Below are 25,392 nucleotides of genomic sequence, written 5' to 3'. Positions count from 1 at the left end.
GTAATGAAGGTTCCAGATGTAACTAAACGTTCTTCTGTGATCTGCACTGTACTTTACATTAACCATGTACGTCTGCAGTCAGACTCTCACACACAATGTATTTCACATAAACAAGATATCAGATCATAACTGCATTTTCACAGAGTATCAATACCCACAACACTCGCTTCTGTCCTGTTAAAGAATCATCTGATCAGATTTAAAATGAAGATACTGGAACACAAATTCATCTCTAAAGGTATCAGACAGTGAAGAGCATCAGACAGGATTCTGGATATTTTCATACATTTTCAGACAGATTTGATAAACACATTTACATACAGTTATTTTTTGTCTGTGTGTAATATTTCCACATACCGTTTAAAATAAATATATTCAAAACATATTTGGTTAATGTGGTAAAATACTCTGAAACACATTTTAGTGTTTGGAATGTGTTTTAAATATATTTGGTTAATGTGGTAAAATACTCAAACACATTTTAGTGTTTGGAGTGTGTTTTAAATATATTTGGTTAATGTGGTAAAATACTCAAACACATTTTAGTGTTTGGAGTGTGTTTTAAATATATTTGGTTAATGTGGTAAAATACTCAAACACATTTTAGTGTTTGGGTGTGTTTTAAAATATTTGGTAATGTGGTAAAATACTCAAACACATTTTAGTGTTTGAGTGTGTTTTAAATATATTTGGTTAATGTGGTAAAATACTCTGAAACACATTTTAGTGTTTGGAGTGTATTTTAAATATATTTGGTTAATGTGGTAAAATACTCTGAAACACATTTTAGTGTTTGGGGTGTATTTTAAATATATTTGGTTAATGTGGTAAAATACTCTGAAACACATTTTAGTGTTTGGAGTGTGTTTTAAATATATTTGGTTAATGTGGTAAAATACTCAAACACATTTTAGTGTTTGGAGTGTGTTTTAAATATAGTTAATGTGGTAAAATACTCAAACTTTTAGTGTTTGAGTGGTTTTAATATATTTGGTTAATGTGGTAAAATATTCTGAAACACATTTTAGTGTTTGGAGTGTGTTTTAAATATATTTGGTTAATGTGGTAAAATACTCTGAAACACATTTTAGTGTTTGGAGTGTGTTTTAAATATATTTGGTTAATGTGGTAAAATACTCAAACACATTTTAGTGTTGGAGTGTGTTTTAAATATATTTGGTTAATGTGGTAAATACTCAAACACATTTTAGTGTTTGGAGTGTGTTTTAAATATATTTGGTTAATGTGGTAAAATACTCTGAAACACATTTTAGTGTTTGGAGTGTGTTTTAAATATATTTGGTTAATGTGGTAAAATACTCTGAAACACATTTTAGTGTTTGGAGTGTGTTTTAAATATATTTGGTTAATGTGGTAAAATACTCTGAAACACATTTTAGTGTTTGGTGTGTGTTTTAAATATATTTGGTTAATGTGGTAAAATACTCTGAAACACATTTTAGTGTTTGGTGTGTGTTTTAAATATATTTGGTTAATGTGGTAAAATACTCTGAAACACATTTTAGTGTTTGGAGTGTGTTTTTAAATATATTTGGTTAATGTGGTAAAATACTCTGAAACACATTTTAGTGTTTGGTGTGTGTTTTAAATATATTTGGTTAATGTGGTAAAATACTCTGAAACACATTTTAGTGTTTGGAGTGTGTTTTAATATATTTGGTTAATGTGGTAAAATACTCTGAAACACATTTTAGTGTTTGGAGTGTATTTTAAATATATTTGGTTAATGTGGTAAAATACTCAAACACATTTTAGTGTTTGGGTGTTTTTAATATATTTGGTTAATGTGGTAAAATACTCTGAAACACATTTTAGTGTTTGGGGTGTGTTTTAAATATATTTGGTTAATATGGTAAAATACTCTGAAACACATTTTAGTGTTTGGAGTGTGTTTTAAATATATTTGGTTAATGTGGTAAAATACTCTGAAACACATTTTAGTGTTTGGTGTGTGTTTTAAATATATTTGGTTAATGTGGTAAAATACTCTGAAACACATTTTAGTGTTTGGTGTGTGTTTTAAATATATTTGGTTAATGTGGTAAAATACTCTGAAACACATTTTAGTGTTTGGAGTGTGTTTTAAATATATTTGGTTAATGTGGTAAAATACTCTGAAACACATTTTAGTGTTTGGTGTGTGTTTTAAATATATTTGGTTAATGTGGTAAAATACTCAAACACATTTTAGTGTTTGGAGTGTGTTTTAAATATATTTGGTTAATGTGGTAAAATACTCTGAAACACATTTTAGTGTTTGGAGTGTATTTTAAATATATTTGGTTAATGTGGTAAAATACTCAAACACATTTTAGTGTTTGGGGTGTATTTTAAATATATTTGGTTAATGTGGTAAAATACTCTGAAACACATTTTAGTGTTTGGGGTGTGTTTTAAATATATTTGGTTAATATGGTAAAATACTCTGAAACACATTTTAGTGTTTGGGGTGTATTTTAAATATATTTGGTCAATGTGGTAAAATACTCAAACACATTTTAGTGTTTGGGGTGTGTTTTAAATATATTTGGTTAATGTGGTAAAATACTCTGAAACACATTTTAGTGTTTGGGGTGTATTTTAAATATATTTGGTCAATGTGGTAAAATACTCTGAAACACATTTTAGTGTTTGGAGTGTGTTTTAAATATATTTGGTTAATGTGGTAAAATACTCAAACACATTTTAGTGTTTGGAGTGTGTTTTAAATACATGAAACTCGTGTCCGGGTTTCTGTAAATGGGTCAGTAACTCCTCTAAAGCCTGAGGGTTCTGCGGTTCTGATAGTGACTCAGTGGAGTTACGGGCTCTAAAGGGTTAACAGGCTCACAGCGGTGTCCCTACAGGAGTCGGGAGCGCGCCTCGTAGCCGTGGCATTGTGCGCGCTCCCGACTGCCGCTCTGTAGGAATTCAGCAGGGTGGAGCTAACAGAGCAAAACAAACACACAGACAGACGGACCGACGGACAGACAGGCAGACAGACGGCGGAGGGTCCCTCCTACAGATGACCTGAGGAGCTCCGTACAGTGGGATCGGAGGATGGACGCGGTGGACGCGGGTAAGGACACTTTATTCAGCTCTCACAAACCTGTTAGCCTAGCCTAGCCTAGCCCAGCCGGGGACCTGTGGCGTTAGTCCGGCGGAGAGACTTTAAAACCGAGCTGGAGTTTAAAGAACTCCGCCTAGAACCGCTTTAAACCCGGTAAGCGACGGTTCCTCCGCCCGTTCCCGTCACCGTTGGTGTGAATAAGCAGGACGGAGGGTTTATTCGCGAAGCTGAAGTTGTTCTCTGTCGAATTCCTCGTTCCACCTTAAATGGGGAAGCGGGTTGGTTCTTGAGAACAGGGAAGCCGACTGAGCCCCGGGGCTATTTCCTCACAGCTCAGCTCACTGACCGGAACTACTGAGCTGAACTGATCTAAACTACACTCCACTGAACTGAACTAAACTGAACTGATCTAAACTACACTCAACTGAACTGAACTGAACTAAACTGAACTGATCTAAACTACACTCCACTGAACTGAACTAAACTGAACTGATCTAAACTACACTAAACTGAACTGAACTGAACTAAACTGAACTGATCTAAACTACACTAAACTGAACTGAACTGAACTAAACTGACCTGATCTAAACTACACTCCACTGAACTGAACTAAACTGAACTGATCTAAACTACACTAAACTGAACTGAACTAAACTGAACTGATCTAAACTACACTAAACTGAACTGAACTAAACTGAACTGATCTAAACGACACTAAACTGAACTGAACTAAACTGAACTGATCTAAACTACACTCCACTGAACTGAACTAAACTGAACTGATCTAAACGACACTAAACTGAACTGAACTAAACTGAACTGATCTAAACTACACTCCACTGAACTGAACTAAACTGAACTGAGCTAAACTACACTCCACTAAACCGAACTAAACTAAACTGAACTGAACTAAACTGAACTGAGCTAAACTACACTCCACTAAACTGAACTGAACTAAACTAAACTCCACTAAACTGAAATGCGTTGAACTAAACCGAACTGAGCTAAACTAAACTGAGCTAAACTAAACTCCACTAAACTGAACTAAACTGAACTGAGCTAAACGGACCTAAAGTAAACTGAGCTAAACTGAACTGAACTAAACTGACCTGAATTAAACTGAACTAAACTGAACTGAGCTAAACCGAACTGAACTAAACTGAACTGAACGAATCTGAACTAAACTGAACTGAGCTAATCTGAACTGAATTAAACTGAACTAAAGTAAACTGAGCTAAACTGAACTGAACTAACCCGAACTGAATTAAACTGAACTAAAGTAAACTGAGCTAAACTGAACTGAACTAAACTGAACTGAACTAAACCGAACTGAACTAAACTGAACTAAAGTAAACTGAGCTAAAGTGAACTGAACTAATCTGAACTGAAGTAAACTGAACTGAACTAAACTGAGCTAAACTGAACTAACCAGAACTAAACCGGACTGAACTGAATTAAACTGAACTAAAGTAATCTGAACTGAACTAAACTGAACTGAACTGAACAGAACAGATCTAAACTGAACTGAATTGAACTAGAGCTGGGCGATGTGGCCAAAAATGTTATCATGATAAACAGAATTCATATCGTTCGATATCGATACAAACCGCGATAAATGTCAAATCATTATTTCTTTCAGGTTTGAAGGCTGATTTTGCTCCTGGGTGGTTAATCGCTGTTTTAAACTATCCTTTATGGTCTGAACACGACAAACACTCAACCAGTGGAACATTTCACAGATCTGTCATGGGAGAGTGGGAGAGTGGGAGAGTGGGACAGTGGGAGAGTGGGAGAGTGGGACAGTGGGACAGTGGGAGAGTGGGAGAGTGGGACAGTGGGACAGTGGGAGAGTGGGACAGTGGGAGAGTGGGAGAGTGGGACAGTGGGAGAGTGGGAGAGTGGGACAGTGGGACAGTGGGAGAGTGGGACAGTGGGACAGTGGGAGAGTGGGAGAGTGGGACAGTGGGAGAGTGGGAGAGTGGGAGAGTGGGAGAAAGTGTCTGGTGAGCTGTGTTTACCAGCTGGAAAAGCACGGCTATTTTGTAATAGTCATAGTTTAAGAAAGAAAACAGATTATTTTAGCTGGTGCCGAGCGCTCGGCTACCCCGCTACACACGACATCACAGTATTCTGACACCAGCTAGACGACTGGATATTCAATTGTAGTAGTTTAAGTGGTGAACCGCAAAATATCAACACCAGACAGACAGAGTCCTCCTTTAGGTACGTTTAAACTGAAAGCGGAGCTTTTGTGTCTTGTTTGATCCACAGTATCATCAGTTCACCATGTTGTATGAGTGACGGAGCTGCTTCAAGTTAGCCAGCTGCTAAAAATAGCTAGTCTGGACAGATGGCGCTCTCCCGCTCTCCAACGCCTCACAGCTTCCTCAGTTTACTTTCGTTTAAATCAGGGCTGTAATTTACATGAACCCACTTCTTTCTTTCACTTTCGTTGCTGGTGAACGCACTAATACTAAAATATGACTGAGCGCTGTAACAGCGCTGTAGTTGTGAGGATCAGACGTGATTTAACGCTGCTAAAGCTGTTAGGATGTTAGGAAAGAGGTGAGGTCACTGTAGGACAGTACAGTTACACCACTGACCTCGTCACTCAGACTCGGTCACAGGAGGACAGATCGCCGGTCGCTCCGCTCAAACAGGGAATGTATAACTCCACGTTTCAGATGTTGCTAAAGACTCATCTTACTCGTCGCCCCTCCCTCTCTAGTCATGTTGAAAAACTCGGAAGTGCGCCCTCTCCTGGCGACAGCAGAGTAGTGTCGCTTTCCTTGCAGTAGAAAACGCCTCCAAGGCTTTCGCTGAACGAGGAAGTGTGAATGGTGTATTATATCGAACATTTATCGAACATGTCGCATCGCTCTATCGAGGAAAAGTTATATCGCGATAATTATCGTTATCGTTTTATCACCCAGCCCTAAATTGAACTAAACAGAACTAAACATGACTAAACTGAACTGAACAGAACTGAATTGAACTGAACTAACTGAACTAAACTAAACTGAATTAAACAGAACTGAACTGAACTGAACTAAACTAATTTAAACTGAACTAAACTAAACAGAACAGAACTACACTAAACGAGCAGAGCAGAACAAAACAACTGAAGTAAACTGAACTGAATGAAGAACTGAACTAATTTAAACTGAACTGAACTGAACTGAAGTAAACTGAACTAATTTAAATTGAACTGAAGTAAACTGAACTAATTTAAACTGAACTAAACTGAACTGAACTTTAGTAAACAGAACTAATTTAAACTGAACTGAAGTAAACAGAACTAATTTAAACTGAACTGAACTGAAGTAAACAGAACTAATTTAAACTGAACTAAACTGAACTGAACTGATCTGCTGTTATTGTCTGTAGTTCACCATTTCCTTATTTAGCTGTATTAGCTGTGTTAGCTTCATTAGCTGTGTTAACTTCATTAGCTGTATTAGCTTCATTAGCTGTATTAGCTGTATTAGCTTCATTAGCTGTGTTAACTTCATTAGCTGTGTTAGCTGTATTAGCTTCATTAGCTGTATTAGCTGTATTAGCTGTGTTACCTGTGTTAGCTTCATTAGCTGTATTAGCTGTATTAGCTGTGTTACCTGTGTTAACTTCATTAGCTGTATTAGCTGTATTAGCTTCATTAGCTGTGTTAACTTCATTAGCTGTATTAGCTGTATTAGCTTCATTAGCTGTGTTAACTTCATTAACTTCATTAGCTTCATTAGCAGTAAGTAAGTAAGTAAAGTTTATTTATTTAGCGCTTTTAACAACAGGTGTTGTCACAAAGCAGCTTTACAAGGAAATCAGCATTACAGAAAGAAATCCGGGTCTGAGCCCCCATGAGCGTCGCCAGTGGCGACAGTGGCAAGGAAAAACTCCCTAAGAGAAACAGGAAGAAACCTTGAGAGGAACCAAGACTCAGAAGGGGAACCCATCCTCCTCTGGTCGACACCAGATAGTAAACATTGTTAGTACAAGAACGGGGAAAACAGGTGGAGCAAATGATTAATGTGATTAGTTTAGTTCATGTAGCAGCAGCAGCATCAGTGGGGTCAGGTTGTGAGGGTGAGGTTTGCACAGCGTAGTACAGCATGGAGCTTGATGGTGGTCAAGCCGGTCCAGAGGGCTGGCGAGCAGTGGCACCCTGTATTAGCTTCATTAGCTGTGTTAGCTTCATTAGCTTCATTAGCTGTGTTAGCTTCATTAGCTGTGTTAGCTTCATTAGCTTCATTAGCTGTGTTAGCTTCATTAGCTTCATTAGCTGTGTTAGCTGTATTAGCTTCATTAGCTGTGTTAGCTGTATTAGCTTCATTAGCTGTGTTAGCTTCATTAGCTGTGTTAGCTGTATTAGCTTCATTAGCTGTGTTAGCTTCATTAACTGTGTTAGCTCTGTTAGCTTCATTAGCTGTGTTAGCTTCATTACCTGTGTTAGCTGTGTTAGCTTCATTAGCTGTGTTAGCTTCATTAGCTGTGTTAGCTGTGTTAGCTTCATTAGCTGTGTTAGCTTCATTAGCTTCATTAGCTGTGTTAGCTTCATTAGCTGTATTAGCTGTATTAGCTTCATTAGCTGTGTTAGCTTCATTAGCTGTGTTAGCTTCATTAGCTGTGTTAGCTTCATTAGCTGTGTTAGCTGCTTGTGTTTACTGAAGGTCAGGTGAACACTGAGTACTGAGTAAAGAGGCTGATAGTAACAGAACAGCGTGTTCAGTATCACTGACGTTGATAAACCCTTGGTTCTCAGTGTTCTCTGAGTGTGTTCTCTCAGTGTGGAGGAGCTGAGTGTGTTCTCTGAGTGTGTTCTCTCAGTGTGGAGGAGCTGAGTGTGTTCTCTCAGTGTGGAGGAGCTGAGTGTGTTCTCTGGGTGTGGAGGAGCTGAGTGTGTTCTCTCAGTGTGGAGGAGCTGAGTGTGTTCTCTGGGTGTGGAGGAGCTGAGTGTGTTCTCTGGGTGTGGAGGAGCTGAGTGTGTTCTCTGGGTGTGGAGGAGCTGAGTGTGTTCTCTGAGTGTGGAGGAGCTGAGTGTGTTCTCTGGGTGTGGAGGAGCTGAGTGTGTTCTCTCTGTGTGGAGGAGCTGAGTGTGTTCTCTGAGTGTGGAGGAGCTGAGTGTGTTCTCTGGGTGTGGAGGAGCTGAGTGTGTTCTCTCAGTGTGGAGGAGCTGAGTGTGTTCTCTGGGTGTGGAGGAGCTGAGTGTGTTCTCTGAGTGTGGAGGAGCTGAGTGTGTTCTCTCTGTGTGGAGGAGCTGAGTGTGTTCTCTGAGTGTGGAGGAGCTGAGTGTGTTCTCTCTGTGTGGAGGAGCTGAGTGTGTTCTCTGAGTGTGGAGGAGCTGAGTGTGTTCTCTGAGTGTGGAGGAGCTGAGTGTGTTCTCTGAGTGTGGAGGAGCTGAGTGTGTTCTCTCTGTGTGGAGGAGCTGAGTGTGTTCTCTGGGTGTGGAGGAGCTGAGTGTGTTCTCTGGGTGTGGAGGAGCTGAGTGTGTTCTCTCAGTGTGGAGGAGCTGAGTGTGTTCTCTCAGTGTGGAGGAGCTGAGTGTGTTCTCTCAGTGTGTTCTCTGAGTGTGTTCTCTGAGTGTGTTCTCTCAGTGTGTTCTCTCAGTGTGTTCTCTGAGTGTGTTCTCTCAGTGTGTTCTCTGGGTGTGGAGGAGCTGAGTGTGTTCTCTGAGTGTGTTCTCTCAGTATGTTCTCTGGGTGTGGAGGAGCTGAGTGTGTTCTCTGAGTGTGGAGGAGCTGAGTGTGTTCTCTCAGTGTGGAGGAGCTGAGTGTGTTCTCTCAGTGTGGAGGAGCTGAGTGTGTTCTCTGGGTGTGGAGGAGCTGAGTGTGTTCTCTCAGTGTGGAGGAGCTGAGTGTGTTCTCTCAGTGTGGAGGAGCTGAGTGTGTTCTCTGAGTGTGGAGGAGCTGAGTGTGTTCTCTCAGTGTGGAGGAGCTGAGTGTGTTCTCTCAGTGTGGAGGAGCTGAGTGTGTTCTCTCAGTGTGGAGGAGCTGAGTGTGTTCTCTGGGTGTGGAGGAGCTGAGTGTGTTCTCTCAGTGTGGAGGAGCTGAGTGTGTTCTCTCAGTGTGGAGGAGCTGAGTGTGTTCTCTGAGTGTGGAGGAGCTGAGTGTGTTCTCTCAGTGTGGAGGAGCTGAGTGTGTTCTCTGAGTGTGGAGGAGCTGAGTGTGTTCTCTCAGTGTGGAGGAGCTGAGTGTGTTCTCTGAGTGTGGAGGAGCTGAGTGTGTTCTCTGAGTGTGGAGGAGCTGAGTGTGTTCTCTCAGAGTGGAGGAGCTGAGTGTGTTCTCTCAGTGTGGAGGAGCTGAGTGTGTTCTCTCAGTGTGAAGGAGCTGAGTGTGTTCTCTGGGTGTGTTCTCTGAGTGTGGAGGAGCTGAGTGTGTTCTCTGAGTGTGGAGGAGCTGAGTGTGTTCTCTGAGTGTGGAGGAGCTGAGTGTGTTCTCTCAGTGTGGAGGAGCTGAGTGTGTTCTCTGAGTGTGGAGGAGCTGAGTGTGTTCTCTCAGTGTGGAGGAGCTGAGTGTGTTCTCTGAGTGTGGAGGAGCTGAGTGTGTTCTCTCAGTGTGGAGGAGCTGAGTGTGTTCTCTGAGTGTGGAGGAGCTGAGTGTGTTCTCTGAGTGTGGAGGAGCTGAGTGTGTTCTCTCAGAGTGGAGGAGCTGAGTGTGTTCTCTCAGTGTGGAGGAGCTGAGTGTGTTCTCTCAGTGTGAAGGAGCTGAGTGTGTTCTCTGAGTGTGGAGGAGCTGAGTGTGTTCTCTGAGTGTGGAGGAGCTGAGTGTGTTCTCTGAGTGTGGAGGAGCTGAGTGTGTTCTCTCAGTGTGAAGGAGCTGAGTGTGTTCTCTGGGTGTGTTCTCTGAGTGTGGAGGAGCTGAGTGTGTTCTCTGGGTGTGGAGGAGCTGAGTGTGTTCTCTCAGTGTGTTCTCTGGGTGCGGAGGAGCTGAGTGTGTTCTCTGGGTGCGGAGGAGCTGAGTGTGTTCTCTGAGTGCGGAGGAGCTGAGTGTGTTCTCTGAGTGTGTTCTCTGGGTGTGGAGGAGCTGAGTGTGTTCTCTGAGTGTGTTCTCTGGGTGCGGAGGAGCTGAGTGTGTTCTCTGAGTGTGGAGGAGCTGAGTGTGTTCTCTGAGTGTGGAGGAGCTGAGTGTGTTCTCTGAGTGTGGAGGAGCTGAGTGTGTTCTCTGAGTGTGTTCTCTGGGTGTGGAGGAGCTGAGTGTGTTCTCTGAGTGTGTTCTCTGGGTGTGGAGGAGCTGAGTGTGTTCTCTGGGTGTGGAGGAGCTGAGTGTGTTCTCTGGGTGTGGAGGAGCTGAGTGTGTTCTCTCAGTGTGGAGGAGCTGAGTGTGTTCTCTGAGTGTGTTCTCTGAGTGTGTTCTCTGGGTGCGGAGGAGCTGAGTGTGTTCTCTGAGTGTGGAGGAGCTGAGTGTGTTCTCTGAGTGTGGAGGAGCTGAGTGTGTTCTCTGAGTGTGGAGGAGCTGAGTGTGTTCTCTGAGTGTGTTCTCTGGGTGCGGAGGAGCTGAGTGTGTTCTCTGAGTGTGGAGGAGCTGAGTGTGTTCTCTGAGTGTGGAGGAGCTGAGTGTGTTCTCTGAGTGTGTTCTCTGGGTGTGGAGGAGCTGAGTGTGTTCTCTGGGTGTGGAGGAGCTGAGTGTGTTCTCTGGGTGTGGAGGAGCTGAGTGTGTTCTCTCAGTGTGGAGGAGCTGAGTGTGTTCTCTGGGTGTGGAGGAGCTGAGTGTGTTCTCTGGGTGTGGAGGAGCTGAGTGTGTTCTCTCAGTGTGGAGGAGCTGAGTGTGTTCTCTCAGTGTGGAGGAGCTGAGTGTGTTCTCTCAGTGTGGAGGAGCTGAGTGTGTTCTCTCAGTGTGTTCTCTCAGTGTGTTCTCTGGGTGTGGAGGAGCTGAGTGTGTTCTCTGAGTGTGGAGGAGCTGAGTGTTCCTGCATGTCTGAACAGCGTTCCTACAGGATGACTCTGCTCTCCTGAATGTTCCGTCATTTTAACTCACAGGTTCCGTGTAACCCTCAGAGGTGGTTCTCTAAACTCAACATCAGAAGGTTCTTCTGGAGGTTTTACTCAGTATTTTCAGGTTTCGGGGATCAATATTGGGCTGTTTGTGTCTGTTTAAAGGAACCTTATCAAGATTCAGACTATCAGACTAGCTTTTGGCTCCACTCCTAAAAAGATGGTTCTTCAGGGGTTCTTTAGTAGCAGTAGCAGAACTGTTTTTGGTGCTGTATAGAACCATATACAACACATTCTCCATCAGTCTGCAGAACCGTTCCACCATGCAGAGAACCCTTTAAGCATGCTAATAGTACTTTGTATTCATGGTTCTGTATAGAGCCATTTTCCTCAATCAAGAACCCTTGAAGAACCGTCATTCTAAGAGAGTGTTAATAATTCAGGCCTTGTAATTTCAGCTGGTTGTCAGAATCACCAGTGCTGGTTTGTTTGTAGTCGTTTGGTGATGTTTGTCGGACGAACGCGCTACAGTCATTTCATACGTTCGTCTGCAGCCAAACTGCTTTTGTATTATTAAACACACAGCACGGTGTAGCTGAACGTGGTTCTAGACGCTGTTCCTCAATAATAGATGAAGAGTAAGAGGATCTCTGCAGGGAACACAGTGACACAGCCAGCGTCCACTGCTGTACCACCAATACACACATACAGACACTTTATTTACTATCCAGAACCACCAGAGAACCGACACGAGTCCTCTGAGTTTATATAGGAAAATAGTGGAGAATCTGAAATAATAAGTTTTCTTTGGGGACTATTTTGCCTCACAGCGCCCTGCATGTATCCCTCCACCATGAATGGAGTTTAAGTTCTCTAAACTATCATAAAACAGTGTCTCAGTCATCAGGCAGTGAATTCATAACCATTTACTGTAGGAACTTTCTGTGAGGGAGCTTTTAGAGGTGGACGTCTGGTTCCTATCACCACCACTGTGAACAGTTCTGACTCGGTCAAACGGTCAGTTTCACACCAAACTGACTCATTTTAATGTAAGTTTATAGCTTTAAATTCACGCCTTAGGCATTTAACTTAAGACTGATATGTGAGATGAGGCCACCGACCTTTTTCACCAAGAAACACAGGACAGTGAGTGACTTACTGCACTTAATAATCTGATTACTGCAGAAAATCAGACTGTGTCGGTAACTGGTTCAGCTTGTTTACACCTAATAATCCGATAACTTCAGAAAATCAGACTGTGTTGGTAACTGGTTCAGTGTGAGCTCAGATCCAGCCTCTTTATCAGATTTCTTAATCAGATTTATAGACCTTAATCTGATCTCAGAAATCAGACAGAGGGTTTACATGCACTGAAAAACCCCATTACTGAGCTCAGATCCAGCCTCTTTATCAGATTTCTTAATCAGATTTATAGACCTTAATCTGATCTCAGAAATCAGACTGAGGGTTTACATGCACTGAGAAACCCCATTACTGAGCTCAGATCCAGCCTCTTTATCAGATTTCTTAATCAGATTTATAGACCTTAATCTGATCTCAGAAATCAGACTGAGGGTTTACATGCACTGAGAAACCCCGTTACTGAGCTCAGATTGATAAAGTTGTGGTATTGATTACTGAGCGTTGTGCTGTGGAGCCCCCGACTGTGACAGTGAGTGACTGGTGGTGTTGCTCCCCCTCAGTGTTCTGCCCGAGCCGCAGCGGAGCGGTCAGTAACCCCCTCCTGGACCAGCTGCCCAGTTACCAGTCCCTGCTGTACCGCAGGAAGTCCTCCGGCAGCAACAGCAATAAACGCCGCAGCATCAGCCGGGGGCGCTATGGCTCCACCAGCAGCCGCAGTGGGAGCGGGAGGTGGGCTTCCTTACGGACGGAGGAGAGACCGCCGCCCGCCCGCAGTGGTCCTGACCAAAGACCGGCCCGGGAGATGCCCTTGAGCATGGAGGAGAAACGCAGATACAAGTCAGAGTCACCATGTTATTATTATTATTATTATTATCATTATTATTATTAATATTACTGCATAACGTCACTGTTGGAGCAGAACCTCGTATCACCTTTCGTCAGGGCCGCCACTAACGGCCATTTCTATATCGATTGATCTAAAACTAAGGTCACTAATAGGCGCACCGGGGTCCGAGTCCGGACCCAGACGCTGTCCTATGCGGACCTGGACCTGTAACCGATAACTATGGAGAATTCTTTAATTTTGATGGGGTGGTCCTGTTTTAATCAGCGTAGCTTTTCTAGCCTTTACGGTAGCTTTAGCTCCCGGGAGACTCACAGACCAATCGCATGCGTTGTAAATATCACACGTGACGCGACTCAGCCAATCAGATCTGTGCATTACGATGAGCACTGAGACTCGAGTGAGTGAGGCACACACAGGGGAGGGGCGAGGCGAGAAACAGCAGTCAGAGAAGAAAGTGAGTCAGAGGGAAGTTATTTCACATGTCGTGCTCTAAAAACAGAAAACTGACAGTAAATGTTGTTAAATATGACTGAACTGTACTTTATTTGGTTTGATATTCAGTTGTTGGCTGTATAAGATGCTGATATTCCTACTAGGCTCTTCAGTAAACAGTATAAGGCACTGAGTCATAATGCAGGTTAGACATTATGAAGATCTGGACGTTTGCTCGAGGAAATCTTCTCTAACTGGACCTTATTTGATTTTAAACGGTTAAAAAAAATCTAATTTCATTTAATTTCACTCACAAAGAACTGAGCCTAAAATAATGGCAGAGACATAGTAATTGGATAATGAGCACGTCCGATCAGGCCCACAGCGTACGAACGCACACACACCGGCTCTGCCAGTCAGTGCAGAACCAGCCCCGATTCTGGGGAAGTTCTGAGGCAGCAGACTGACGACTTTACTGATGAGTGTGTTGATCAGCTACAGTGAGAGCAGGTTTAAAACCTCTCTCTGCTAATGCTGACTAAATAAACACCAACAGACACTCGCGGTGGTTTTGGTTTACGGGTGTTGGATCCGATCCAGTTCTGCTCAAATTCACGCTCCCTGCTATGAGTCACATCCTCGGACGTGCCTTAACTGATCAGAGCCGAAGGCGGGCGGCAGTGGAACAGCGGGAAGAGAAAGGTTAACGTTACACGGCCTTTATCATTCACTCTGTCAGCCTTTCGGCCTTTTTTGACCTCTTCGCTTTCCATAGTTCAGGTGATGCGTACTGTTAACCACTGTCCAGCGAATGCGCCCGAGGGCCTGGTCTGTGCAGAGGACCGTGAATTGAAGGAGGAACTGAAACGGCTCCGACACCGACAGCCGTCATCCAGAGCAGCGCTGCTGTGGTGCCATCAAAACTCTGCACAGAGTACAAACCGTATGTAGTTCTGTGTTAAAGTTCTACTTTCCACACTTTAGGCCTTCGGAGGCTTTGAGAAACCTCTGCAGCCGAGTCAGCCCCGAGGACGTAGCCTTATTGAGGGAGAGTATTTATTTGTTTTGAAGCGTTTTAGAAGTCAAGTTCATAGAAGTAATATTATAAAAATTCCGCATTGGTTTAAAATAATAAAAAAAATAAGACTAATGTTCCAGATTTAAGTCTGGAAACGTGTTTTTTGCTTCTCTTGTAAAGTTACAACTTTGGAGGTGTGAGGTTTGTTCCGACGTATGTATGCACATCCATATAAGAGTACTTATGTAAATATATCAGGAACACAATATATATGAACACTAACACATATTGGGGACATTATTATTACATACAGATACTGAAATATATAATATTTATATAGATATTTTCATGTACGTAACATGAATAAGACGTGTTATTGTTACACATAAGCTCTTACACATTGTTATATATAGATGTTTACATATATGATACATACCTGGCACGGTATTATATGTAATTGTTTAAATTTATATAATATGTGTGGCCATTTAATAACATGAACCATGGTGAACAGGGAGCAGAGGCTGCAGCAGCACGGCGAGCTGAGCGGCTGGGCTCAGTGGAGGCTGAGCACTCGTCACTATCTGAAGAGGCTGAAGGAGGACGGTATGGAGGTGCTGAGCGCTCTGCAGCTGTGGAGAGCAGATATCCACCTGATAGAGGGTCAGAGACGCCACTCACTCCACACACTGTACTGTTTAAAACGCACCCCCTTCGTTTAGTTCACAGTCAGAACGGGCGTTAGTGCGAGTTATTCACCATCATCACTTTTTAAGGGCGCTTTACAGCCAGACGCTGTACGAAGTGACAGAATATATGATCAGAAATAAGTAAAACAGAACACACTCACACACAGAGGACCCTCAGCTGGTTGGGGGGGGTTCCCCAGACCACAGTGTAGGGTCACTTAGGTAACCCCGGAAGAGTCCTTAGCCACGGGGGAAGGGGCCCCCCTGGGCGGGCTGCAGCTATGGGTTTAGTGTCACGCAGCCGGCTGGGCCGGGAAGCCTCGGAGGCCGGAAACGTCCTTAGCTGTGAAGAGGCAGCGTTTTCCTGGAGCCGAACACCACAGGTAACCTGCGATGTAGGGTCACTTAGGGTCACTCATGCAGCCAAACTCCACCGGTCCAGACAGCATCATCCAAGCAGCCCAGGCAGCCTCGTACCTGCGGTGTAGCATCAAACAGGCCACCAGTCCAGGCAGCATTATAGTCATGATAAAGCGTCACTGAAGCAGTCGGTCAAGGCAGCCATGTAGCTGCGATACAGCCTCACTCAGGCGGCTGGTCAGGGCTGCATCATAGCTGTGACGTAGCATCTCCCAAACAACCAGCTCAAGAAGCCTCTGAGCCGCGAGTGGATCACCCTCGGTCAATATCTCGGTGGATACGATGACAAACTCCTCATCCAGCTGAGAAACATCCAAAACACACACAAACAATACGAAACAAACGAAAAGAAACGATGCGGAGTGGCAGCCGTATTGCGCCGACACACACGTCTCAAAAACGGATTAAACGGTACAGAGAAAACGTTCCTCCTAACAACCACCTGGAAGAGCTGGTCGACCCCAAAACTGCCCCATCAGATAAACAGCACTTAAAGCTTTCATCTCTGAGAGAGAGGAGAAAATCAAGCTGATCAGATCTGAAAACATCCACAGGTGTTTCTGTCCATCCTTCCACTGTGAGAAGACGACTCAGCGCTGTGGGTCTGAAAGGATGTGTAGCTGTCAAGAAGAACCTCACTGAGAAAAGGAGACGGACACATCAAACAAAGAAGCTGAACGATGGACTGACCACCCCAGAGTCCAGACCTCAACACCACTGAATGTGTTTGATTACTTCAGAAAATCATCGACCAGCTTCTAAGACTGAACTTTGGAGGTGTGTCTGCAGATTCAGTGACGAGCTGAAAGTGAGTCTCCTGAAAAGAATGGAGGCTGGAATAAAGGGAGAGAGACTCACTGAACACACAGCTGAGAGTCGATGTAGCTGCTGAGGATTCTGGGGGATTCTCTGTTAAACGTGTTCTGCTGTAAATTAAATGAGTGAAAGGGGGTCTCGGAGTTGTGCGCCGTGTTCTGTACCTTCTGAATCTGAGTTGTATTAAATATGAACCGTGGTTTTGTCTCTGCTTCTCTCTGCAGGGATGTTTGGAACAGGAATTCTGTCGTATTTCTCCTTCCTGCGCTTCCTGCTGCTGCTGAACTTCGTCATGTTTCTGCTGATGTTCGGTTTCGTGATGCTGCCGATCATCACCGCCACTCACACGTCCTCCGTCAACTCCACCTTCGTCAGCGGAGGAGGTAATCACCCCTCACGCCCCACACTCTGTAGGGGACGTCACTGCTGGTCTGCAGGAGGCTGAGATCAGTGACCAGCTAAAAGATCAATAGTTTCTATTTATAAACTTTGAAAGGGTCCTCAATTTAAACATCAAATATAAACAGTCGCATTATTGGTCAGAAAACCTTTTTAGATAAACGACAGGACAGTTTTTATATCACGATCTGCGTCCACAAAACAGCCGTTTGTTGAGGGCACTCAGACTCTGTTTACTCCCATCCACACCCCACGTTACGATTTTCACACCTAGGATCACTGTCTCCCCCTGGAGGAGGAGCTCTGGCTCTAGGATACCCAATACAGAGAGTAGCAGCGGTCAGACGTCTGTTTTTTTCCGATTTGAGGCGACATCTGCCTGGAAAACACGGAGATGTGAGTCCGGACGGGACTGAACTGATCAGAGCAGCGCTGAGTTTGGTGGAAAACAGTGAATAATTCAGTCTATAATGTTTTCAGGGCAGGGGGCTCTGCTGAGGACATTACCCAGAACCCCCGGGTACATTTAATCCTACCTTAACAGGGCCTACATCTGTGTTACGTCTCCTAATCCACATAAATTACTGAGCATTCTCAAAAGCACATGCTGTTCAAACCTGTGATTCTCAGCCTGTGGGTCAGCACTCGAGAGGTAGTTATCAAAAAACATCTTTCAGAAACGTTTTTTCATTAAATCCTGATGTCCTGCTGGGAGTGTAAGCTCATTCAGTAGCTGTGCAGCAGCTCTCAGCCTCACAGCTAAGCCAGCAGCTTTTTATAAATAGCAGGTGATCGTCATCTCACTGCGCAACAAGGCGTCCACCTTGGCTCATCAGAAAAGTCTGCCGTCTGAAGCGGATCATCCTGTTACCTCACACAAGAGCATATTAGTGCTCATTAACACAAACGTGTGTCCTCGTTTGAACGGCCGCGAGGCTGAACACTTCAGATTAGATTTGATCAGATACAGTTCTGATTACAGAATAGACGATCAGCAGTATTGTTCCTTATGTTTGTAAGTCATCGTTAATGAGAAGGGTAGTAACTAACTGGAACACTGGCAGCCATCGCAGGCTTTAAACACTCAAACGGATGTTTTCTAAATTCGAATGTGTGTTTTTAAAAATCAGAGTCAACAAATATTCGAACATCAAAGGAGATTTGACAGCCCTGTTTTCATCACGTGAACGCGGAGGCCACGCCCCCTGTCTGTTTGCTGTTCGTGTGTTTAAACTCACTGTTATGTTTTCTTCTTTGATAAGATTAAGATATGTTGTAATTTCTTTGTCAGTGCGCCGGTACCTGCTGCCTTCCGGCATGTTTCCTAGCAACGGCTGGGCACAACGAGATCACCTGATCAGTTATATTTGGTAAATAAGTCTCCACCGTAACGTAGCTCACAGAGCGTACAGACGTATACGCTACTTTATGGACATTTTATTTGATATTTGATGTTTCAGTTAAGTCATTTTTATTTCATATGTTTAAAAAAACAAATAAATACCTGGACTAACTGTTTACTGCAGTTATTTCCCACACGGGTATCTGTATTAGAGGATTCAGCTGCAGAGAAAGGCCTGGTCTGTTGTTCACATCTGTTATAATAACTATGTTGTTATTCAGAGCTGATTTAACTTACCTGAGAGTGTGTGTGTGTGTCTGTGTGTGTGTGTGTGTGTGTGTGTGTGTGTGTGTTGCAGGGGGTGAGTGCAGTGTGTATCCTCCTCGTGATCGGCAAGGACTCGTGAATTTCCACCAGCACATCATCGACCTGCTATCTGGAACGGTACGAATCACTCACTGAATCACTCATCTTCACATCAGAATCACTCACTGAATCACTCAACTTCACATCAGAATCACTCACTGAATCACTCATCTTCACATCAGAATCACTCACTGAATCACTCAACTTCACATCAGAATCACTCACTTAATCACTCAACTTCACTTCTCAATCACTCACTGAATCACTCACCTTCACATCAGAATCACTCACTGAATCACTCAACTTCACTTCTAAATCAGTCAGTGAATCACTCAACTTCACTTCTAAATCAGTCAATGAATCACTCAACTTCACATCAGAATCACTCACTGAATCACTCAACTTCACATCAGAATCACTCACTGAATCGCTCAACTTCACTTCTAAATCAGTCAATGAATCACTCAACTTCACGTCAGAATCACTCACTGAATCGCTCAACTTCACTTCTAAATCAGTCACTGAATCACTCAACAAGTCACTCAGCTTCATTAGTGAATCACTCAGCTGCATTACTGAATCATTCAGCTTCATTAGTGAATCATTCAGCTTCATTACTGAATCATTCAGCTACATTGGTGAATTACTCAGCTTCATTATTGAATCACTGAGCTATATCACTAAATCATAGCTTCATTATTAAATCACTCAGCTTCAATACTGAATCACTTAACTTCATTACTACTCCACAGCTGCCATATTGATTCACTCAACTTTATCACTGAATCACTTAGCTTCATTATTGAATCACTCAGCTTTATCTCTAAATCACAGCTTCATTCCTGAATCTTTCAGCTTCATTCCTGAATCTTTCAGCTTCATTCCTGAATCTTTCAGCTTCATTACTGTATCTTTCAGCTTCCATACTGAATCAGTCAGGTTCATCACACAAACACTCAGCTTCATTATGGAATCACTTAGCTTTATTACTGAATCACTTATCTTCAGTGCTGAATCACTCAGTTTCATTAATGAACCACTCAGCCTTAATACTGAATCCTGAACAACTGACTGCTTCAGTACTGAATCACTCAGTTTCAGTACTGAATTGTTCAGCTTCAGAACTACTGCTTCAATACTGAACTGTAGAGGACAGCCTCAGCAGTGAGTCACTGAATCTTGTAACTTTTTGACTGTATTTATGTTTATTTGTATTCTAATGTTATATAGGACTGTATATCCATATGTAAGTGTATATATGATGTGTGTGTGTGTGTGTGTGTGTGTGTGTGTGTGTGTGTGTGTGTGTGTGTGTGTGTGTAGGGGTTCCTGGAGCAGACCTATCTGTTTTATGGCTACTACAAAGTGGAGAACGTCCATTTCCTCTCGTTCAGCTACAACCTGCCGCTGGCCTACCTGCTCTGCACCATCACCTACCTGCTCCTCAGCCTGCTCTGGATCGTCAAGAGGTACAGGACATAGCATTGTTACCTATAGGTGTTTACATATACATGTAATACACATCAGGTATGTTATTATTACGTATAGATATTTACGTATATATAATCATATGGGCCATGTTATTAGTACCTATGAATATTTACATATAATTAATACACATATTATTATTATTATTATTATTATTATTATATCCATATTATTATTTTTATCTATAGTTACTCATATTTCACTGCTGTTAGAACAACCTCATGTCTCTAAAATGGTAACTTTACAGGAGAAGGAAAAAACATACCTTACTTTTAATGTAAGTCAATGGAACCAGAGTTTTTTCCAAGTCATTTTGGGTCGTTTCTTTTGGTCCATTCATCATGTAACTTACACACAACGTAAAGGGAAACAGGCGTTTTCAAATTATGAGAAAAACTGAAAAACGACAAAGATCAAGATACAAGGTTTTGTTCCAACAGCAGCTATATATAAAATAAATATCAGGCCTGTTATTATTATTACCTGTACATATTTACACATATATGTGATACATATGGGCCATGTTATTATTACCTGTATTTGCATATATAATACATATTAGCTATATTATTATTATTACATACAAGCACTTACATGTATATAATACATGTGGAGTAATTATTACTACATATTGGTACTAAAATATATACATATATATAATCCATATAGGGCATATTTTTACATATAAACACTTTTATGAAAACACATTGCTATTTTCCAAATATATATATGGAGAGAGTGCATTATTGCATGTAGAATCTTATATATAATAGAATAATACAAATATGTACAATACATTTACTACAGAGGGAATGTGTTATTGTACATATGGTACATTGTTATTACATACGGGTCCTAAGATGTGTGTGTATAATGCAGGATCAGTATGTGTGATACGTGTCCTGGAGAGCTGTGAAACCCGGTCTGTGTGTTTGTGCTCAGGTCAGCGACGGGCTTTAAGAGGAAGCTGGTTCAGGACGAGGAGCGATTTCAGAGTTTCTGTAATAAGGTTTTTGCAGGCTGGGATTTCTGCATCACCAACGAGAACGCAGCTCGACTTAAACACAGCAGCCTCCTCTACGAGCTGAAGGTAAACAAACACCGACATCTTTCCAGGAAAACACCTCGTCTGCACATATTCATTAGTGATAATCTGTCTGATTTCTGCCCTCTGGTGGTTCAGCTCTGACACTGCAGTCAAACAGAGCCCGGCTCTTAAAGCCGCAGTTCAGAGGAAAAATCTAATACAGTGTAAAGATGTTTACACACAGCCTAGTGGGTGAAATGTATCCAGTTGAACAGGTTCCAGTAGAACAGGTTCCAGTAGAACGTGCTCTGGGTCAGCGTCTCAGCCGCGTCGTCTGTGGATGCTGACAGCAGTCAGACAGATGTTCCTCCAGATTCTCCCTGAAGACTGTTTATATACTATAACGGTATCGATCTCCATCCTGAGTGTTTGTGATCAGTGAGCTGAGCTGAATTCAGTCCTGTAATATTACTGTGTGTAATATAGATAAACAGCTGACAGTGAGAGACAGACAGGCTACAGTACAGCCTCCACACAGGGGGGTTAGTCTAACACACTGATGCAGCTAAAGCCCTATTGGGAGGGGATTAGTTTAAGGTGAGGAGGTGGGTGACGTCATTATTACCGGCGTTTCTCCGTGATTTTAGTGATCTCAGTGATGTGATTTTCACAGACTGTGCACTACCTTTTATAACACAGGCCATAAAAATAACCTCAGGTTCTATTAATCCTGTGTGACTCAACGTGTCAGTGAAGACGCTACGAGTTTCTTGAGTATAGAGGCTTGAAGAAGCGCTTATTTGTGTTCACTATGGCTAAATCAGTCAAGCCGAAATGTAAAGTTTGTGCAGGTTGCTTGTATGAAGCTGTTATTAATCTCGCTCAGATGCTCTGAGCGATATTTAAGCAGTAGAACACAGAGGGAGTGTGTTATGGCAAAATGACATCACGGCTGTGATTTGGTGGCCGTAGATCATCACAGCCGTGATGTTTTTGGCGATAACACACTCCTCGAGTGTTCTACTGCTTTAATACAACAGTTAAATAAATACAGTAATAAATTAATAAACTGGGCCGTGAACGCGGCGTTTAATATGTTTTAATGTTCGCAGTTCCTTCAGCAAATTATAGTTCCTTAACGAGCAGCTTGTTGCTCCGTCAGAGTAACGAGCTCCGCCCACTCGCTGCACAGCCGGCAGTTCGTTCTCCAGCTCCTCACACTAAATTCCCAAACTGTCACCACTGAGCAGCTTTTCAGTCGGCAGCTGTGACAGAAGAACAGCTGAACAACCTGGAATCAGCCAGAAATGAACCCAACACCATTCGCCAAACGTGTGGTCTGATCTTCAGAGTCTGACCAAATCAGACTGAGCCATAAAACTGACCCAATATCAGGTTCAGCTCAGTTTTGTCAGTTTTTGCCAGATCAGTATTAATGTTGTTTTGTTCCAGCCAGTCTGTAAAGCATCTTACAGCCCATTTAGTTTGGCGAATGGTGTTGGGTTCATTTCTGGCTGATTCCAGGTTGTTCAGCTGTTCTTCAGTCTCAGCTGCCGACTGAAAAGCTGCTCAGTGGTGAGACAGTTTGGGAATTTAGTGTCGTCTCATCTTCAGAGTCTGACCAAATCGGCTGTCGGTCAAATGTGATCTTAAAAGTGTCCATTTTCTGTTTGTGGCAAAGTAAGAAGTAAAAACGTTCAAATGTCTTGAGCGTCTCCTACAGCTGTCACAGTCGCTGCTTAGCAATGGCGTCTCAGCGGAGTGATACAGCGTTTGTGAAAAAAACGTGATGTTAGGACTGCTGACTTGTTTTGGACTCGAAGGTTAGAACTTGGGATTCGACTTGAGACTCACCTTCACTGACTCGGGACTTGAATCGAGTGAATTTGTGCTCACTCTGTTGTTTGTGCTCCGTGTGCCCGTAGACGGATCTGGAGGAGGAGCGGATCAAGCAGAAGATGGCAGAGCGTTCCCGAAAGGAGAAGTGTCGGATTTACTCTCTCCGAATCGCTCTGAACCTGTTCGTCATCGCTGTGCTGGTGTGCTGCTTCTACTGCATCTACCGTGCCACCATCTTCTCCCAGCAGAAGCAGACTCAGGTACAGCGTCTGAGCTTTGGGCTGTTCTGAAATAAACAGGGTCATTAGAAGCTCGTTAAGGTCGTTCCATGTGTTTTATCTGATGTTCGTAACAGTCATTATCACATATCTGAGCTCGTGTGTATCAGTGTTACAGTGACTCTCTCAGTAAAGAGTCCTGCATAGAGCTGCAGCCACTGTTTAACATTCCTAACAACCAACCGGAACACTGCTTAGACTATGACTCGCATGCACAGCCAGTGAGATTGGTTCCCACCATTGTAAATCAGAGTGTGATTGGTTGGTTCCTCTGTCAGTTCCTAATTATGTTGGTAGTTAATCTAACATGTAAGATGTAACATGTAACATGTCAGTCCAGCTGAGCTATATATATATATATGTATATATATATATACATGTAGAACTTATTGACTTCCTATCTTATCTTTAAAAATGATATTTTGTATATAGTATATTAGAATTATAGAAAGTATATTAGTAACAAAATTAGGGATGTCCCGATCAAGTTTTTCTGCCCCCGATCCCGATCCGAGTCATTTAATATTGACCATCTTCCGATATCGAGTCTGGATCCGATACTTCTATTTTCCTAGATAATGCTATTGCACAGTGCACAATTCAAGTACATCACAGTTATTAAAATCAATCCAGTGTATGTGCTTCACAACTGAATAGCTCTGCAGTGCACTAAGAAAAACTTGCCTGCATCCAATGTTTTTTATTATTTTTACAAAATAACAAAACTAAGCAAACTAAAAGATGTCTTTATAAATAGCTTGGATAAATTCCACTCAGTGCAGCAGTGCAGTGGTAAAACTGGAACACTCAAAATGAGTAATATAATTATAATTCCACTTTAAAGTGTTGGAATAGCTTAACAGTCACAATCACGACAAATAATAAACGAAATTCCACGTAGTGCAGTGTTACAGTAAAAACAGTTATACTAAAATTAACCCTCAGAGATCTCAGTTCCACTTCAGTGGTGTAGCAGCTTAACTCGAACATGTAAAGAACAATATATGTTTCCACCTATTAGAGTAACAGCTGTACAGTAAAACCTGAATATCTCAATAAAACAGCTGCTTTGGACTTATTTGGTATCTGGGAAGGCCAGTTCTTAAAGCGCTCTTACTGGAGCTGCTACGGTTTTTCCTCTCTTACTCTGTCTCTATCTAGTTATCCACACTCTGACTCTCACCTCAGAATGAAGGGAGGCTTTGAGGAAAATCAGCCGCGGCTCCTCTTCTCATCAGTGACGTTTGAGACTGGACTAAAGAGTCGCTCACTGTCCACCCTTCTACAGCGGCCACAGAGAAACTTGTTTGCAAGTTAGCAGCCGGTGAGGGGAATCGCAGATGCAACACCGCACGCTTTACGTCAAAAGTTGAGTCAGGCCAGTGTGGCGTGAGGCTGAGTAATGACGGGGAAACATCAGAACTCCAAACGTCTGTGGTAAAGCTAACAGAACATCGTCTGATAGAGGAGCTCCTACGTGCTCACGAACCTTGCTGTAAAGCTCCGGTATGGCCGCGTCTGGAACGAAGTGTGGAGAAGGTAGGGCTTTCTGCCACAGCGATAGGCTGGTCAGCCAAAGCGATGAACTCGATAACCCCCTCAGTAATCGCTTTGGCCACGTCGCTGTGTCGAGAAAGCGCCTCTGTTCTTTTAAAAGTTTGCTGTAGTGTGTGTTGCTTTGGTGCAGCCTTTGTCCGAGTTACCTGAGTAAACTCGCTGTATTCCGCTGAGCGTTTAGGTGCCGTGTCAGCTCTGTTACTACCGCCTCGCGAAATGCTCGCATTGCATACGTTACACGTGGCTGCTGGACTGGCTTCGTTCTCCACTTTAAAATATGTCCACACTGCAGACATTTTAGCAGCGTCCTGCCACAAGTTGCGCTCTCCTACGACACCATGTGACCGCTGACGTAAAACAAAGGATCGGGCTTAGATTCATGCTCAGTAAAGCCGATACTGATCAGTTAAAAATGCCTTGATCGGCCCCGATACCGACCTTTGAGATCGGATCGGGACATTCCTAAACAAAATACAGTGTAATGTTAGAGAAAACATTGAAACTTACACTCTCAATAAAGGTGGTTCTTCAAGGGTGTAAGTGTAAAGGGTTCTTTGTATTGTGAAATGGTTCTTGTTACAATAGCGGAACCCTTTTTGGTGCTATATAGAACCGTATTGCTGCTGTCGGAACAAAACCTCATCTCTCCAAAAAGATAAATATACAGGACAAAGAGAAACGTTTGTGGCGTTTAATGGAGGTGAATGGAGAACCGAGCTTTTCTGGGTAATTTTGGA

General features: G+C 42.8%; 1 protein-coding gene across 1 annotated transcript in view; it reads left to right on the top strand.

Annotated features, from left to right (window-relative positions):
• The first annotated feature begins 2,910 nt into the window (after window positions 1-2,910).
• The window catches only part of LOC118804044 (transmembrane channel-like protein 7), a 35,644-nt gene continuing 13,162 nt past the window's right edge, over window positions 2,911-25,392 (top strand). Inside the window, exons 1-8 of the mRNA XM_036564651.1 lie at window positions 2,911-3,079; window positions 12,698-12,974; window positions 14,949-15,097; window positions 16,584-16,742; window positions 18,459-18,544; window positions 19,790-19,935; window positions 20,897-21,044; window positions 22,907-23,080. Coding sequence (XP_036420544.1) covers window positions 3,061-3,079; window positions 12,698-12,974; window positions 14,949-15,097; window positions 16,584-16,742; window positions 18,459-18,544; window positions 19,790-19,935; window positions 20,897-21,044; window positions 22,907-23,080 — 1,158 coding nt within the window. The 5' untranslated portion in view covers window positions 2,911-3,060. The remainder of the gene's footprint in view (window positions 3,080-12,697; window positions 12,975-14,948; window positions 15,098-16,583; window positions 16,743-18,458; window positions 18,545-19,789; window positions 19,936-20,896; window positions 21,045-22,906; window positions 23,081-25,392) is intronic.

This window comes from Colossoma macropomum, unplaced genomic scaffold (genome assembly GCF_904425465.1).
Source record: "Colossoma macropomum unplaced genomic scaffold, Colossoma_macropomum, whole genome shotgun sequence".
Lineage (NCBI taxonomy): Eukaryota > Metazoa > Chordata > Actinopteri > Characiformes > Serrasalmidae > Colossoma > Colossoma macropomum.
The sequence above is the reverse complement of the archived record's forward strand: the minus strand, read 5'-3'. Positions and strand labels throughout refer to the sequence as shown.